This window comes from Aythya marila, assembly GCF_965140915.1.
Source record: "Aythya marila genome assembly, chromosome: 1".
In the NCBI taxonomy this organism is placed as follows: Eukaryota; Metazoa; Chordata; class Aves; order Anseriformes; family Anatidae; genus Aythya; species Aythya marila.
In genome coordinates, this window is record NC_139042.1 from 191,692,318 (window position 1) to 191,711,395 (window position 19,078).

At 46.5% G+C, this 19,078-nt stretch overlaps 1 protein-coding gene across 2 annotated transcripts in view; it reads right to left on the reverse strand.

The window, feature by feature from the left end:
• LOC309882148 (sucrase-isomaltase, intestinal-like) overlaps nt 1-19,078 on the reverse strand; it is a 55,097-nt gene that overhangs the window by 32,259 nt on the left and 3,760 nt on the right. For both annotated transcript variants that reach the window (XM_082768897.1, XM_082768898.1), the window contains exons 3-7: nt 18,788-18,890; nt 18,548-18,693; nt 9,272-9,440; nt 8,507-8,603; nt 7,617-7,729 (exon numbers count right to left, since the gene is read on the reverse strand). In XM_082768897.1, the coding sequence (XP_082625023.1) occupies nt 7,617-7,729; nt 8,507-8,603; nt 9,272-9,440; nt 18,548-18,693; nt 18,788-18,890 (628 nt within the window). The remainder of the gene's footprint in view (nt 1-7,616; nt 7,730-8,506; nt 8,604-9,271; nt 9,441-18,547; nt 18,694-18,787; nt 18,891-19,078) is intronic.

Sequence of the window (19,078 nt, forward strand, 5' to 3'; positions counted from 1 at the left end):
TGCAATATACTTTAAAATGAGCTTTAAAATAAAGCTTCTTCTGGTGGACCCAACTCTTTGGTCAATAAACGGCAAATCTCTGACGCTGTGCAGCAATGTCAGCTTGGCTAATTTCTGTTGTCACATCCAGCTGAACTAACTCATCTAATGTTTATTGGAGCTCTCTGAAGTTTTAGTTTTATTTGCACACCTCCCTGATGAAATCCAGTTGCTTATGAGTGCCTGCTGATATTGCTGGCCCACAGCGATGCGTTGCCAGGCATCACCAAACCCCTCCAAGGTCAGAGTTACCATTCGCTCCATCAAAATTCTCGTCTGAAGCACAAAGTAATGAGTTAACTATGATTTTATAAATATTTGATTTCTGGCTCCGCATAATCCAGATGCAAATTGCACGAGGAAGCTCGAGCAGAGGGGCACGAGGCATCCTGCTCTTCTCCCTGGGGAGAGCTGCTCGGGCAGCCGCAGAGCAACAACCGTTGTTCTGCTCCAGAAACATGCTGAAACCTTCCCTTGCCTCATGGGTACACAACGGTGTTTCGTGGGGGCGATATCCCCAAGTCCTTATGCCCATTTTAAGCAGTTAGAACCCATGAAATTAGACTTTGTTCAATAATTCCAACATTGTTGCAGGCAACACATGGAAATCAAGGTGCTAGCAAGCACCCATGATTATTTATCAGTCACAGCTATTGACTCCCTTTGGCTAAATAACCGTTCCCCCCTTATTTCCTTGCAAATCTTCATAGTTAGGTAATTATACTAAGAAGTGTAAAAGAACAAAACTTGAATATTGGCAGCTAAAAATCCATCTTCTTTAGTTAACTATAAGGAAGCAGTGCCAGCACTCCGTATCAGCTGCATATCTAAGCTCCCCATCCATCACGATGTGTAGAGATGCCTCTTGCTATGGGGTTTTCTCCAGAAAGTCTGTACTGGGACAGTAATGCTGGACTTGAAATTGCTCTAAAAGAGGTCACAAAATCCTAGAGGTGGGATGCACATACTGCAATGGACAGAAAAAACAGGTGGAGGAGAAATGCCTGGAAAAGCAGAGGGTGTTTTAAACCTCCTGTTAATGGTTTGAGTCCTCCCAGCAGGGGTGTGATGGCTGAGCACTGCATCTCCCTTGTGTGCTTGTTCCTCATCCCATTCCACTGGATTTACCTGCTATCACCCTCCTCAACACCTACATGCAGCTGGAGAGAAAGCCCCTGAGAAGAAGCAAGGGCAGCTATCAGCTGCTGTGCCCTTGCCAGGACAGACCCTGGGCAGATGAAGGTGGTCCCAAACCGTTCACAGGGGACACCGGTGGCAGAGCCATGTGTATTATGGTACAGTCTCCTCTGGTTGCACCTGTTGTTAGTTATTTCCAGCTTGTGCAGATGCACCCGATCCCCAAGACCATCCTTCCAGCTCTGCTGGGGTTTCCTGTGGAGAGCTGGACAGGGAGTGATGGCTTGGGATGATCTCCAGGATGCCCTGATGTCTGGCACTGTGGTGTCCAGCACAGCACAGCAGGCCTGGGGTCAAGATGTCTGATCCCCTGTCACAACAGCACTCATTTTATGAAGGAAAAAGTTATCTATGGAGGCTACAAAGCTTGTTTTAGCCCAGTTAGGATGCCAGATGAGACCCATGATCCCACCACTTTGTGCTCGAAAAGCAGAGGCACATTCTGCCCACGCTTTCTCTACTGTAAAAAGGGTGACCTCTCGAAACAAGGTTAAAAAAACAGACCAAAACAAAAGAACTCCCTAATGAAATAAAACCTTTTGCACACAGGCTTCTTCCTTTGGATAAGAGGAAGAGGGAAAAACAGCTGATAAATATTAATCCTGCTGCTGGACGCAGAGCCTGGAGCCCTGGCAAGATGCCTGCATGGCACAGAGACCAGCATCCCTGTTGTCCCCTGAGCTGGCTGTGATGTTTCAGAAGCAGTGGGAGCCCCGTGATGCCCCATGCTGCTCCTGGATAGGGGATTATACCCCTGGGATGCACCCCAATGAGCTTGGGACATCACCATTGTCCAGTTCAAGAGCTGGAAGGGGATTTACTTCCACCCTGTGTGCTGTGTTGAGTTCTCAGGTGAATGGAGATGGGGCTGGAGGTGAAGCTGTGGTCACCAAGGCATCAGGCAGGTGCCTCCCAAGGACACAGCCCTGTTACCAGTGCTGGGGGATGTGCTCTATTCCCTGGTCCTGCAGGCTCAGAGCTGCCATGAGGCAAGGCGGCATTTTGTGACAGCATCCCCTGAGGAATTTGGGATTAAGGTTGAACAAATGGAAGAAAATCCACCTTGCAAGCAAGATATTAACTTTTAAAGCAATTAGTTCCCCAGGTTGGCCGGGCTGGCGCGGCTATGCTGAGTGTAATTGAAGTGAACAGAACATTTGAAGAGGAAGGATAAAAACAGGGCAGCTGGGAAAACAAATGTTCTTTTTTCCAATTATGCTGTGGACTCTCTCTAATGGATCCCCCTGAAGCTTCCTGATAAAGTAACTGGCATATGGTACCTCCTTGCAGATGGATCAGCAGAGGCAGAGCTGCAATTCTGCAAACCTGAATCTCATGTTGGATTTGATATATATTTAGGATCTAGTTAATTCATATAGATTGCAGTCTGCATACAAATGATCATAAAATGCTGTACACAGAGAAAGCCTGCTCGGCAAAACTGGCTCGCATAGAATCAGACAAGGTAAATGAGGTATGGCGGGGGAACTGAGGGAGGAAAACATGAGAAATGCAGAAACAGCAAACATATGGAGTATACAAACTGAGGGAAAAAAAAAAAAAAAAAGATACAGTAGTGCAGAAGTAGAAAAAAAAATAGATGCTATTTTTCCTACCTCGATTCCTCCTGCACTTGGTTCACAAATAACTCCAAGTGTTGTTTAATAGATTCACTGTTACTTTTCTCCAGGTTTGCATAACTTGGCCTTATGTAATTTTTGCTTTTTTTTTTTTTTTCAGGTGCACCTGAGAGCGGACACATCTAGGAAGTACCCTGGAAGGGCTCCTCAGCGAACAGCTAAAGGCAGGTGGTCTGCACACACTCTCCCTGTGCTCACACACCCAGCTTTGGGTAATTGGCCAAAAAACATTACTACCGCGGGCATCTCAAATCAAGGATGTGAACCAAGTCATAAATGCTAAATAGCAAACAGGGATCCCATTAACATCATGACCAAAGACTGGTGTGGAAGGGAAGGCTGAAGGGTTGTGCCCTGTCTGTCACAGAGGCCATAGAGGGAGGTGTTCCCTCCCATGCTTACAATGGAGCTGAGATCTCCAGCAGTGCAGCCAAAGAGCAATGCAGAAGGTTGCACTTTAATCCTCACACCCTAGTTAGTGACCCATGGCTACATACAGGTGCTCCTAAGACCCAGATGTCTGTCTCCAGCTCGTCCCCCACAGCTGAGGAGGCAGGTGAGTGCTGTGGGTGCCCAGTCAGGCAGAGGTAACCTGAACCCAAAGTCTGTGCAGAGAAGCTGCACTCTGTTTTAGGAAAGCAAGAAGAAAGGCCCTGCAACGGCTGAACAACTACAAAGATGCTCACAGCCTCACGAGTCTAAAAATGTTAAGGGATTCAGGCATCAAGGTCTTCAAACCTCTTTCTTTGCTGGACACCTACCAGCTGCTTGGTGGTTCCTGGGGGACCCGTGGATTCAGCTGTGAGACTGCTGACCGAGCAGGCTCCCCATTTAGCTCTCATGTAGGAGGCTGGACTAGAGACCTCCTGAGATCCCCTCTACCCAGAACTGCCCTATGAGGACAGCGAGGAAGAAGAGAAGCAGCAATTTGCTCTCAAAACAGAACTGAGAGTCATGCAGTATGCCCCATTAAAGCTTGTCACTGGATAATTTTCAGTAAAACAACAAATTCATGGTCTTCACTCCACCCAGAAGCTGTTACACTTGGTATTTGTTCCTTTCATTAAACTATAACTTTCCTGAGTGTCTTGTTACAGAGCTTGTATTCTACTGCTGTGCACTGTTACCCTGCCTTGAACTGCCTCCAGATTTGGCAATGATGGTCTGATATTGGGGCTGGCCCATCCCTGTGCAGGGGCCACCCCAGGGTGCTGGCAGCAAGCCACAGAGGTGCACAGAGAAAGTCTGCATCCTTCAGAGACCCCACAGGGAACTTCATTACAAGGCTTTCCTACCTCACTGCATAAAAGCACCAAGTCGAGCTAAGCAGCTAAATCTTGTGCAGAAACAAGCATCATGGGGGGGGGGGGGGGAGGGAAGGGTCACTCAGGTCTGGAAATGCTATTGAAGAAAGAGAATAAAATACATGAGAAGGTGCCTGGAGCAAAATACTTTGCTCCAGGCACAGCTCTCTTGCCAAGCTGGCATTTGTCCATCCCATGGTGCCAGAGGGGATGCCCCAGAGGGGATGTGATGGGTAGTTCCTGCAAAATGCCCCGTGCAATGGCTTTGTGCATCTGCCTGTGTGGGTAGGAGACAGGCACCGTGTCCCCAGGGAGCAGCCTGGCCCCACCAGCTGCAGGCTCCTGAGCTGGGAGCTCCTGACATGCCTCTTCCCAGAGGAATCCCATGCAAACAGCTGGGAGAGCTGAGGGATGCTGCTGAGCGCCGCCTTCCAGGCACAGGTCACGCTCCTCCCTGCCAGCCCCTCTCCTTCCCCTGGGGGTGACAGTGACCTCAGTGTGAGTCCTCTCAGCGGGACAGAAAATGCAATTGAAAAACAGAGCCTTTTCTGTCTCCTTCACCTTCCCACATATCTGGTACATAAAAGCCAAATCATTACCCTAGAGACTAATAATATGGTAATTGTAACATTCGCGATCCGGGAATTTCAGGATGTTTACTGAAGAAGTTATTATTTCACCGTGAAATTGCTACCATGCATTCTTTAAGATTCCCTAGAGAGCGGAGCACAAGCTTGAAGAATACAGAGCAGGGGATTTTTTTGTCCTGGCATGTGACACGTCTAGCTCGGAGACGCCCACCTGCTCCCCTTTACCTTGTTTTCTCTGCTCCAGCTCCATTTCCAGAGAGGCAGGGGTGGAAAGCAAGCTGCCAGCACTCATCAGCTGGGGAGTGAGAAGGCTCTCATTTTATTTTCAGCTGCTGGCCACCTGCTAAGCCGCAGAAACTCTGCCTTCAAACACCAGCGAAAGACTTTGAAAAGAAATGGGGATGGCTCTCACCTACGTCGTGCTGCTGCAATGACATCCCTGAAATAAGTGCTTTCATCGCAGAGATCACAGCCCTGCCTAGGTGGATGGGTCACTTCTCTTTTCTGGGCTTGGTTGCCAATGTGGAAGTTCAAAAACCTGTTTGCTGGTTGATCTATGGCACCAGGGCTGAGGGACAGGTGGGGAAGGCGTGCAGAGGGGCTGGGACCTCTGAGGGACACAGCTCCATGGCTCCTGCTGCAGGACACAGAGGACCAGCTGCAGCACCCGAAGCTCTGCTTGGAAAAGAGAGGCCAGCAGAGCTTGGACAGATCTCTTTTTAGTCATTGCATCTCGTTAAAGCCCCCCTGCTCTCACTACTGAAGCAGAGCAGGAACATCACAAACCACCTCTCGGCATAGCAGCCCCTCCAAGCAGGTTTGGAAACCTTTGGCCACTTTTGTCCAAGACCTCCAAAACATGAGGCACTCACAAGTTTTGTAACAAACAATGTCAAAGGAAAAAATAGACACAAATCACACCAAAATCCATCACCCCATCCTCTGCCGAGACGCAGCCTGCTGCCAGACAGCATCCCTAGCTCTGTCATGGGTCTCGTGAACAGGGTCCTAGGGTGGAGGTGGCAGAAGGGGGCATCGGGACACAAAACCACAGAAAGCCAAGCTCCAATCCTGTTTCTTATGCGACATCTAGTCACCTCTCTCTCTCCCTTTATGTGCATATATACATAAATACATTTTTATGTACAAAATTTTTGCACTCACCACGTATAGTGTAAATATGGGTTTATAAAAGGACACCAGAGCTTTGCATTACTTGCTACAGTTTTATGGAATGGGATGACAAAAGAGAGCATCCAAAATACAGGTGTGGTACCTAAGATCAGGAATTTTTTTCTGTCTTTTCGTATGGACTGAGAAACACTGGTACAGAAACACTTAAAATAATCCCCGTTTTTTTCCCTCATTCTGATTTTTCAGGCCCACACCCCAGTGCCACATGCTGGAACAGCCCCGCTTTCTAAGGAAGTCCTGAGCAAACCATGCAGCACCTGAACCTGGTGGCCTTTCCACCAAACCTGGTGGCCTTCCCACCAAACCAGGACCTGCCTGCTCCTGTCACCGGCAGTGAGAAGACCCCGGTAGCCCCAAACTACCCAGAATGAAGACGCTGGACCAGCTCAAAGCAACCATGAGGGCTCTTTCTAGGTATGCAAATGAAGCAAAAGATGACTGCTGATTTAGATTATTAAGGGGAAAAAATAGCTGCTTTGATTATGTTAACTAAGCCCTTCCTCATTGTTTCCTCCCCTCACAAGCTCTCTGACTCATGCAAATCAAGGCGATGACAAGGGGAAAAGGGCTGGAAACTCCGTCTGGCTCCCTCAGCTGAATGCCAAATAAAAAGCAAGGAGAAAACTATCAGCCATGCTGGATTTTTATATGATTATGTCATAGGTGGTGTTTGTATGGTGTGAGAATGGGCCACACAATAAGAATCCAAGTATATAGATACAGCCAGCTCTCTCCCATTGGCAAAATCCCAAAGGCGTAGCAATAGGGAAGCTGCTGCAGTAATGCACAGTATGGCCCAGGTGCTGATAGTAGGAAGGTCCCTTGACTACAGCATTCAATGTTTTTTGATAAGTAAACCTAGCAAACTTCTGCCTATCAGCATTTCTATTTTATTTTCAAAATAATGCTCAGTTAGAATTATAGAGGAAGTGTTTACATAATAATACGATTACAGCAACAAAAGGAAGGCTTGGAAAGCACCTAAAGATGACCACAAGATCAGCTTCTGGCTCTTAAACAAACCTAGACTACTGCTGGGAAATCTAGATTGCGATTTGTCCAACCTGGTTTTACCAACTTCTGACAGGGGACATTCCCCAGCCCCCCTGAATAGTCCATTCAAGTGTTAGATTTCTCTTATAGTAAGAAATTAATTCCTGCCACTGAATTTTCATCTTCTGCAAACTAAGTCAGTGCTCTATTCCCAGCAGATACGAAGAACAAGCAGGTACCAATCCCATCACAAGAAGCCTGCTGCTATCCCCTTGTTTGAAATGATTTGTGCTAAGTAGCTGAGCAAAGCTGTGTGGGAGAGGGCTCCAGAAAAAATAAAATATAAAATAAAATAAAATAAAATAAAATAAAATAAAATAAAATAAAATAAAATAATAAAAAGTTTTTATATCTTTATACGTCCTCTGTTATTTTCTTTTTGATAATAGGCTGTGCTCACCTTAGTCTTCCTCTTATTGCTAATGTATTCATAGGATTTTTTTCTGCTGTTTGTTCCCACCTGCCTCAGCACATCAGCTATGGCTTCATATAACCAGAATGAGACCAAGTTTTGGCCATGCTGCCTGCTGATACTACCCAGCACCGATGGGATTTGTTCCACTGCACTGCCCCACGTGCCGTAAGCACTTTCTACTAACCTCTGTGTACTGCTGAACCACGTTTTCGGGAGTTGGCCCAAGGAAGACATAGAAGTCAAGGATCCCTCCAATGGTGCGGAAAGTTAAGGATGGGTTTGGACTCAGAGAAACATCTGAAAGGGAAAAACAGATTCTCAGGACAAATTAACTCTGCATCATGAGGTGTAAGGATGCTCTCCTCTCCTCTGTGCCTCAATGCGTCCCCTAAGCAGAGGTAGATACACATGCAAGTCACTACCTGGTGTGATCAGATGAGCACCCAGGCCAGCTGGCCAGTCCTCCTGTAATCTGCATCTTCTGATGGGCACGATGCAGCAATAAATCACAGCAACCCACACAGATTAGAGTGCCCAGATTCATTTGTCTCAGTTTCATTTATATAAAAAGGAACCGCAAGCTTGTGTTTAGGGTTCCTCGATGCTATTTTAATCTTCTTATTGGAAGTCATTGCCTGCCAGGGGAAACTGATTTTATAGACTGAGTGAAGATTCCCCTTTTCTGAAATTATACTATTGGATTAACACAGTAAGGTGACCATGGCAACGCACAAAACTACTCTCCACAGACAGAATATAGGACTAACCTAAATTGATTTGATTCAGTTATGCCAATCCCAGAGGAAATTTCTTCCACCTTCTCCTTTCCCTGTACGTGCATCTGTTTTTTAAAAAATTAATCATATATTTTCCCTGAAAATACCCTACCTTGTTTAACAGTCATTCTGTTGAAACCCCTTTGAAAACTTCATAGCAATTACTGAACACTCACTTATGCAACAGTTACATTTTTACTGCACTGAAAAAGTAATCAGTAAAACAGCTTTTTTTAATATTTACTGATTTACTGCCTTTCTATACGCAATCAGTCAGGGAATTTGTATGTCCTCCTACCTTGTGCATTGGAGTTCAGAAGGAGAACACCATGGGCATTGGAGTCATCCTCTACGCACATGTAGAAAGGGTGAACTCCGTAGAGATTGGCATTTGGCTGAAACATAAACAGCGTGTTAAGTATGGCTTGATTTTACCTTTTTCTCATATTTTTTGTTAGCTAGGTACATATGCAAAGACAACAAAATATATTAATTCACAGTTAGAGACTTGTTTTGAATGGTTGAGGATTTTTTCATCTAAACTGGTGTGAATTCAAATTGATAGAACAGGAGTTGTTTTTGCTGCTTCGACGCGGTGCTTCTTATTAGCCAGTCTTAACCAAAACCTCCATATTTTGCCAAAACCTCCAAAATGGCAAAGGTAAGACGTGTTTTGCCAGCTAAAATAGACTCATCAAGCACTGGCCCCAGTTTTGCCAAACATTTAATAAGTCCTGCTGAAGGCCAGCTTGTTCGGATGAGCAGGAATCAATCTGCATGTGAGATTAAATGCTTTCCTGACTCAGATATACAAAACATTCCTTTTCTGACAACTACAGCAGTGTGAGAAAGCCTCTAGTAAGTATCCAAATCACCTCAAAATGACTTATGATTTTGTTTTTCAATTAAAACTTACGACACCTACAAAACACGTGGCATTCGGTCTTTGCCATCACTTCCCATCAGCAGTGTTACCCCACCAAGAGAGGTGCCCCCTCGGGTGCCTCACCACCCCCTCTTTGTGGCACAAGCTCAGGGCAAAGCCCTGCCCGAAGTGAGTTACCGTGGGTGCCTGATCCCTGCTGTACATGCCATAGGTAACAAAGTCCATGCTGTGTTTGAAGGACACGTGCTCATGTTCGCCAAACCCGTACACCGAGGTGGATGGCACAGCGGTTGTAATCTGCAGGTACTGGTTGGAGAAAAACAGATCAACCAGGGGACTGTCCCACCTGTGACAAACAGAGGGAGACATAGTTAGCTTGCTCATCTTTGGTGTGCATCATTTGAAGCTGACGTCCAGCTACTTATACTCTTCCTGTATTTTGGAGAGTAACAATATTAAAAAGTGGTGAGCTTTATGCAAGCTTCCGATATACTTAAGCTAACACACACTAAATTCATCTTGCAATGGCTGCAGACATCTCAGCTCCTTACACAATAAAACGCATCGGTATAATTTTGAAAAGAATGACTAAAATAAGAGAAGAGACTATCTAAAATCCTATTACCAAAATAAGTCATCACTTGTGCTATTTCTATGACAACCAACAGGGCAGGCTAAAAATTGTTATTACGCAGTGGGGTTCAGAATGCTTAATGAGAACAACAGATATTTGGTTGTTCCCAGTTCTTACTTTTTAATGCTTTGGATCAGGACTCAAACACTTTTGTTACCCCCACTTTATGCAGGCACCTAGCCCAGCAGAGTGACACCTCCCTCCTGACTGCTCGCACGGGATCTTTGTATTGCAATGGCTCTTCCCTCACCTCTCTCACCAGTTTAATGCCTTTATTTCTATTGAATCATCTGTGGACACAGGCTCACATTTTAATTAGGTGTTACATTCTGTTTCCTATCTCTAGTGCTATAATGAGCTGCAAGCTAGATGGGGGAGAACACAGTCAAGCTGTGGAGAAGTGTTTCATTAATGGTGCTGTGTATGCCATGAGTACCACATTTAGATAGCACCCTCTCGAGCCTTGTTTAACCATGAATTTGTTACAGCTAATTAAAATAAATGAGCCGAAGCCATAGAGCATAGAAGAGGCATAACTCTCCTTTTAATGGTCTTTTGTCAATGATTTTGACAAAATTAAATGGTTGATCAAATTAACCAGTAAATCGGAGCAGCGGAGGACGTGCAGGGCCGGTGGGGGAGCAGCGCTGCCCCTGGCTGCCACCAGCACCCCGGAGTGGCCGGCAGGGCTGGGAGGAAGAGCTGGGAGGAAAGGTTGGAAGGAAGCGGTGGGAGGGCTGGGAGGAAGGGCTGGAAGCCCACCAGAGCCTGGGCATCCCTGCTCTCCCCGTGAGGAAGCGAGGACCTGCTCACAGGGATGCGAGAAGTGGTCCACGGCACCCTCCTGCCTCCATGTGCAACAGGCAGGCACAATCCATCCCTGCAGTGCCCTTCCTAGACCAGCCCTAAATCATACCTGATCTGAAGGGTGTGTGCCTTTTAGAAAAGTCTATTTGGCCTCTTTTGAGAAGCAGGAAAAGTAATAATTTGTATTTAACTCGCAATTCGGTTGTTTGGCAGCAGCAACTCTCCCTCCCAACATCTCCCCCACCTACACGCAGCACTGAATAAGGTTGTTTTCTTACAGGAAGGCTAATGCACCCAAAATACCAAAATATCCCTGAGAGTCAGGCCCAGCCCTTGGCAAACAGAGGCTGCTGTGCTGTGGAGCTGCACGCCTGTCCGAAGGAGCTCCGTCATGTCACGTAGCTCCGCTCTGTGCCACGGCTCCGAGCAGACCGCGGGGTTATGCAAAAAGCAAAGGATGCCAGAGGGGAAGTGCTTTGGGAAGAGCTTAAATATCTGTCCTAACTCACTGAGCACTCTCCATGATGTCTGTTCGGAGGACATGAGGCTTTGTACGTCCCTGGCACCCACGTTATGGCACTGACATTTCCCATCGTGAGCACAATTAGCGTTACCATGGCATTAAAAGTGCTCCTTCCACTCGGCCAGTCCCTCCTGCCCAGGAGGGGCACCAGGGTGCTGAAAAACCACAGCCCTGGGAGCAGACTGTCTGCCCCACTGAGTCCTGAAATGGCACCGAGAAACCCTTTTACACCCTGTGCACTCCCCTGGGGCACTGTCAGGAGCTCAGCTTCTGCACAGCATCCCCAAAGCAGTGCCCTGCTCTCAGCTGTGCCATGCTGCCAGCCACTGCTCTCCACCAGCGTGGTCCTTCTGCAGACCACAGCTCGATGGAGCAGCCACAAGCTAGATACAGCATTAATGATGACATTAAAAGCAGAGGTAATGGCTCTCTCTTCTTTTCTGGGCACCACTATGTCTCCTCCATCTGAAAAAGAGCGTGGACAGATTTTCCCCTGGCACCTCCTTCTGCCTCCAGTCCCGAGCTGCTGCCCTCGGGCTCTGCAATGCACAGCGGTGAGCTATTCACTACGTGTTTTGTTGGCAAAGAGAAATCGTTTAAATGAAAAAAACAATGTCTGTCATTCCTCAAACACTTGGAGACAATAAAAGGAAATGTTATATTTCTCCCACCTCCCCGCCTGCTGGTTTTAAGCAGATAGAAGGAACGCAACAGGAGGGAGCATAAAATGACACCGCGTGCGCAGGAATTTGCATGGTTCTCCTCCAGCAGCCTTGCAAACCGTAACAGCGCTGTGATGGACAACAGAAAGGATCCTAAAATCTAAAAAAAAGCCTCTAAAAGCACAGCTGAGAGGTTGTTCACTGTCAGAAATGTAACCCCCACCAGCAGTTAAAGGTGGCCAAGCCCCTGCAGACGAAAATCCGTGAGAGGTGATAGCTGCACTCAGGCTCTCTGCGGGAAATCCAAGCCCTGCGGTGAGCCTCTGTGGTGGGAACCATCCTGCCCGCAGAAACATCAGCTGGGTGCCTGCCACCTCTGCCTGCTCGCTGCTGACCCGTCCTGTAAGCCTGACTGATAAAAGCCGGGGTTTTCCCCCAAACACTGTGTGCTATGCTTAAAGGTAAAGCTGGCTCTTTTTTTTAACCTCATCAGTTAAAAAAAAAAAAAAAAAAAAAAAAAAGAAACCATTGATTCAAGACTGGAAAAGTCTGTAAAAATTAAAATTTCTGGCTGGCACAAGTGCCACATCCAGCAGTCACCCCTCGGGCCAGCAGGACAAAAGGTAATGGCAGCAGAGCAGGGAGGCAGTTTTAAGGAGGATGGGCAGGCAGGTAGGTAAAATCCCCTGCCCATGTTGATGACTAACATCTTCATGATGTTTGAGGAGGATGACTAAAAGACAATGGTTTTCAGAAGTGCAATCATCAGTCCTTTGTGATCTGAACCGCAGCAGATGATTTGCCTGGCTGAAGGATTTCACTGTGCTCAAGTTTTCAGAGCGCTGACTCTCGCTGCCAAGAGCGAGCAGCTGCTGGCACACACGGAGAGGTCACATAAAACTCCCAGAGAGAGGATACTTGGGACAAACATACACTGCTTCATTAGGACATGCAGAACACATTATTTGAACATTTAAAATCATTTTAAGTTGGGCCAGGGTTTGTTTGCTTGTTTGTTTGTTCTTCCTGCTTTTTGCAATGAACCCCAGAGAAGAGAGCTCACTGCTTTAGGGTGTGAACACCCCCTCCTGCTCACTGGCTTGGAGAAAATGTCCTCTCTAGCATCTGCTTTTCTTGGCCTCCAAACCCTTTGGAAGCCACAGCCTTAAAAAAAAAAAGAACACCCAATATCTTATCTGTGTGTAATTCAGGTGCAAACTTCACACGTCTATCGGAAAAGCAGACCTCACCCTGCCAGAAGAGCTCAGTGACCTTAATGACTGAGAAGCACAGGCCCTGCGTTCAGATGCCTGGCCCTGGCTCACCTGGCTGCTAGGCAGCACCAGCTCAGGAGCCCAGTTCTCCCCTATTTTTCATTGCACTCAGATTTCTGAAAAATGTTTCCACTGTCTCACAACAGCCAGCCTGCTTATTAAGGTCTTGGGGAAACCCCAGACACTGCAGGCCTGTGCAAGGTATGCCAAGAATAATTTTTGATATGTTTTTCTTACTTTTCAGGTGATCTAATAAATAGGGGGAGAAAGTTCTTGCCAGCAACGTATTTTCCACAACCTTTTTTTTTTTTTTTTTTTTAAATGAATTGCAGGGTATATTTATAGCTGTTGACATAGTTTTGCTCTACTTCTACTGAATTCATCGTCATGGTATCAGAGCATCTCCTATAAGTGGCTGGATATATAATGCTTCATTTTTGTACTGAAAAACACTTGAATAAGTAATATAGCTACAATACATCTCAGCTACGTAACATAAATCTTAATGATTAGAAGACTAAAATAATGGCTCTTGTAAACCAGGAGCAAGCCCAAGCTACCCATGATCCACACAATTTTCTCCTGTTGCTTTCAGCAAAACCGCAGTTTAAGACAATAGCACTATAAATCATTCTAATAGCCGTGCCTATGTAAAAACATCTTCATGGTAAGTGGCATCTGTGCTTTCTACCACAATCAATAAAAAAAGGCAGCTGAACTCTGCAGCAGCCTTTTTGGAAATGAAGGGAAACCTTGATTAGATTTTTGTTATTTGTGCCATGTCTTCCCAGTAGCAAATGAGGTATTCCTAACTCTTAATAGAGAGAAAAGAGCATTTATCTGGCTTGGGAAAAATGCTGTCTTCCATTATTCATATGACATCATGAGGAAAAGTTGTTTGGAGAACGGATATTAAAGTGGAGAATCAAATCAATAGCCCATCCTTCTGCAGCCTGTCTCTGACAATGGCCCATGCCAGGTATCGCAGAGGAAAGAATAAGATGTCACTCAGAGACAGCCCTGCAATAATCTGTTTATGGAGGAAGTTTCTGGCTGTTTTCATAGAATTAGCTTATGTTGTGAGACATGGAGACAAAAATATTTTTTTTGTAGAGATGATTTTTTTATTATGCACGAATACTCATCCTGCTAAACCTCCCATGTCAGCACTGCCCTGGGGCAGTGAGTCCCACAGAGTAATCACACACTGCAAAATTTGTATGCCTTTGTTATCTTTTGCTGTTTTAAAACAAACAGTTCCCAGCCTCTTACTCTCTGTTCTTAAGGAAATCTGAGCTTTCTTTAAGCCTTCATACCTCCTGCTACCTTTTCCAGGCGGTTGCTGCTGTTAATGGGCCGATTTGCCAAAACAGCTCTTCTCCTAGTACTATAGGAGCAGGGAGAGGTTCCCTTCCCTCCAGCCTCGACTGCTCCATAAGTTTGGGAATTTCAACTCCAGGGCAGGAGACACAGCTCCAGTCCTTGTCCATTGTGTTCGAGATCTAAGACTTGGAGCCTTCAATAGGCTGCAGGCTTGGGACACATCCTCAGTAAGATGGAAAACACCTGGCATCTGCATGGGACTGGGTGCCATCCAACCCCACCAGCAGACCTGGCACCTCTTCCCTCTGGTGGCTTCAGATTGTTCCTGACACAGGAAGGACCTGCCTTGGCCCCCACTGAAAGAGTAGGGGGGAAAAAGATGGGCAGGATAGGATGGGACAAAGAAAATGAAAATGGTGGATGAGAAGGAGAGAGGCAAGAGGGAGGAAAGCCAAAAGGCATTGCCAGGAGGAGAAATGGAGACAGCCCAAGAGCTGCCCACCAGCAGCTGCTGGTTCTAGAGCCCCCAGCAGCACCTGGATCATTTCCCTGCGTGATCCCATCTGATCTTCACCCCATGCAGGCAAAGAGGAGCCTGTCCCCTGATTATCTTGGCGCAAGCTGAAAATGTAGTGGAACTTGGCCTTTTGTTCCTGATCCTGACTCCACATGAGGTTTGCAATCAGCTTCTAATGGCTATTCCCTGACATAATTCATTCCTCTCCCCCCTCATTGTGAATACACGGCCCTGGATTTATCCTGCCCTCCTCAAGCCGGCGCTCGGGTGGTTCAGCTATTGCAAGGGCTCTTTGCACATGGCTGGGAGAAAGGCCTGTAAATCAATATTCAGGGATATCTGCAGACTCCAGGACTCCACTGCTCTCCCCTGCAATGCTGTGGACATGACAATAAATCACTCCTCACAAGGAGGAGGCTGCGTGTGCACAAATGGCAGAGCTGGGATGGGCTTTTACATCAGGCAGACAGAGCAGGAGCTTGCCACCAGCTGTATCTGTCCTGTTGTCCCACAGCTCCTGTGTCTGCAGCACAGAATTATAGAACCATCCAGGCTGGAGAAGACCTTTAAGATCACCAATTCCAACATAAACCTGACTTAACGAGTCTCATCGCTAAACCATGTCCCTTAGTGCCACATCCACATCTCTTAAATATCTCCAGGGACTGGGACTCCACCACTTCCCTGGGCAGCCTGTTCCAGTGCTTGACCAATGCTCCATGAAGAATTTTTTCCTAATGTCTGATCTAAACCTCCCAATGCAACTTGAGAACATTTCTTTGCATCCTATCCTTGTTTCCTGAGAGAAGAGACAGACATCCTCCTTGCTACAAGCTCCTTTCAGGGGGTTGTAGTGAGCAATGAGGTCTCCCCTCAGCCTCCTTTCCTACAAACTAAACAACCCCAATCCCCTCAGCTGCTCCTCGTAACTCATTTTCTCATCTCTTCACCACTTTTGTACCTTTTCTCTGCACACACTTGAGCAACTCAGTATCCTCAGGTGACCACAAGCACACAGGCTAGAGACTGTACTACGGCAAGGAGGGCAGACAAATGCACGTGTGGATTTTCAAAGAACAACCCCAAACTGCTCAGAACAGACTGCTTCCACCATGAGGGAATTTAGCGTTTGTGTTTTTTCTTTTAGTGGGTCATCCAACAGTGCAAAGCTGTTGGTAGGAGACAAAGAGTATGAGGAAAAGAAGGTGTCTGAGCACTTGGGATTGCTTTACAGTGGAAAGCCTTTTCAGAGATGTTAGGCAGGTCCAGCAAGGCGCCTGGGCCTGGCTGTTATTTTCCAGTCAACTCTGTGGTGTGCAGCTGTCAAAAGGGCCTCGTTTGTCCACTTGGATTAAGGATTGATTCAGCCGCTTGTTGAGATGGCAAGACCATGTCTGCTGGCTTCTTAAAATAGGAAAACAAACTCCCCTGGGCCTCAGGCCCAGCCCTGGCCCACCACAGAGCCTGTCATTGGGCAGAGGGGGCTGAGCCAGCAGCCGAATGGGCTCAAGTGGCCCTCAGGCCGGGCGGTACAACCTGCCCCCTAATCTGACAGATTTCCATCCACACAGCTCCTCTGATGGCTAAATCAGCCACCAGTCAGGATGTGGTGGCGTTGCTGCATTTGCTTGCTCTGACAGGACGGACGGATGGACAGACAAGCCAACGAAATGGAGGCATTTCTGCTCCTCGCACTGGGATTTTAACTCCAAGCATAATTCAGCTGTGAGAGGAACTGCTCCCTGCCGGGGTGTGATGCTTCAGTCTATAAGCACCGGCTGTGCCATTTGACATGAAATAAAAAACCCCAGGAGCACAGAATTTCCCTTTCTCTAGGCAAAATCCTCCGTCTCTCTGCTGATGAGGATGTTTTATTAGCAGCACTACCACTGCTCAGAGGCAAAAAACCCCACTGACCGTGCCCAGTATTCACCCCAATTCCTTATTTCTGAGCCCTAGAGAGCCCAGAGCCAGCTCTGGGGGAACAAGGGGCCCCACATGCATAGGATCACCCTGTGTTTGCTTCGCAGAGAGCCCTTCCCTTATCTGGGACGTCCCAGATTTGAGGATGCCCTGACCGACCAAGGCCAAACCGTCGGGTTTGGGGTCAAGATAAGGACTGAGCTAGCTGCCAGCATTTCTCACTATGCAGGCACCTCCTCCCTCAGCAAGCCAATTAACAAGCCTCTGCAAAAAATCTCTCATTACAAAGAGAAGAAAATTGGGCCTTTAACTTAAGCCCACAGTTTTCAGAAAGCTGTTAAGTCTAACGAGGAATTAAATTATTTTTTGTTATCGGGCAATGCATAATACATTCATTTACAATAGCCCGCAAAAAGAAAACTTTACAGAATTGGCTGTGACACCTCAAAAAAGAGACACCACAAGACTGAAATTTAAAGGGACAGATAGCTAATTAAAAACCCAGTGCAGTGGTTCCATCTGCAGTCTCACACCATCTCAGAGGCTGCATTGCCTTACTTGTATCACACGTCTTAAGCCACCCTTACATTTCATGGAAAGATAATGCTTATATTTTTAGTCTGTTTAACAAAGAGCTGGAAAAAAAATACATCTGAATTGCTTTTTTTCACATTTTGGGGGTTACAATTTCTAATGCATAAAATGAACGGCTTGGATTACAATGACCTGCTGGGAATGCACCTTGCAAATGCTACATCTGCACTAGAAAGGGGTGCAACACTAACAGAGCTGGTGTCAGGGTCCCAAGGTCACAAGAGGTGGGTGTAATCAGGAGATTCACCTCAAAATGTGCTCCTGATCTAGATTAAAATGCTAATACAGTCACAACCACAGCCTCCTGTGGGCAGTGCACACTTTGTGTTGTTTTTTTTTCTTCTTTCTTTCTTTTTTTTTTTTTTTCTCTCAAGACCCTGATGCGAACGGTACCCATATTATAATATTCTGTGCATCTCCTCTGCCTGCCTGAGTGATGCAGTGGTAACCCTCAGCAGCATGTAACACTGTCATTTATCACTGCAGATGGCTGAAGGCTGCTGCCAACACTGCACCATAGCATCCCCAAACACAACTGGTACCTCTATGAGGACATAGGGAGCCTCACTTCCCAAAAACTCTCGTGCTAAGTAGCATTACACACTAGAGACAGCTTGGTGGAAGGCGAGAAACTGTACTGGTGGGGGGAGCTTGTGCTGAGGTTGTGAATACCAGTACCAGTTTGAAAAGTACCAGTACCAGCTTTTCTCACAGAACGATGAGCTAGACCCACAAATGCTGTTCCCTGCTCCCATTGAAACCAGTGGAAGCTGAAGGCCCTGTGGTTTTGAGCTTTACTTTCCCAGACCTATATCTGGAAGAGTGGCAAGAGAGTTGGTGCTCAATTTCTGGTGTATTACAACACCCCAAATTTCATAAAATGGTGCTTCAGTGCTTTCATAAGCTGAGAATACCAATGCCTAAAGCTGTGTACCCAAAAACTGCAGTCTCAAAACTTATTTGATAAGAAACTAAATAATCTTTTCTGCATGTGTGTGGATAATTTCTCATTACACAGGCAAATACTCCTATTAATAATGAGAGTTTTCTAGGAAAAAACATAAATCTGGATTTATGCTGTTTTGTGCTTGAGCCTTCTCACACAGAATGACATACAGTAAAGCAGTAGGAAACAGTGCTTGCTCCATCACTCTTATTTTCTCCAAAAAACAATGCTCATAACATCTCGTACTCACAGCACTGTGCCGGTGCTCTTCCTCTTGATCCTGAAGTGAGAGGCATCATCTGTGAACTCAACATCGTAGCTGGTGTCCTCGGCGGCCACCCCTGGGGAGTCGATCTTGAGGGGTACCTCGAAGCGCTCTCTGTTGGGGTCGTAGACCTAAGCCAAGGTGAGGGGGGGCCCGGGCAGGTTAGCTGGCTTGCTAGCGTGCGTGGCTTTCTTTAAATGACTTTCCGTTCCCCAAAATACTCACTTTAAACCTCAGCCTGTCTTTCGTCTGGAACTCCACATCTATGACAACAGGAGAAATGTCACTTCCAAACAGCGACAGCTGGCTGCGCTTGTTCAGTGTTACCCTGAAACAGAAACACGCCTCAGTTTCAGTGTCGGGAAACAACTCAGCTATTCTACTTCAATTCTTAAAACAAAACAAAACAAAACAAAAACAGTCAAATCATTGATTTATCAAGAGAAATAAACTGAGGTTATTCCTCCATTTGCTAAGACCTTCTCCTCATCCTGGAGGTGGTGGTTGGCTGCTGGT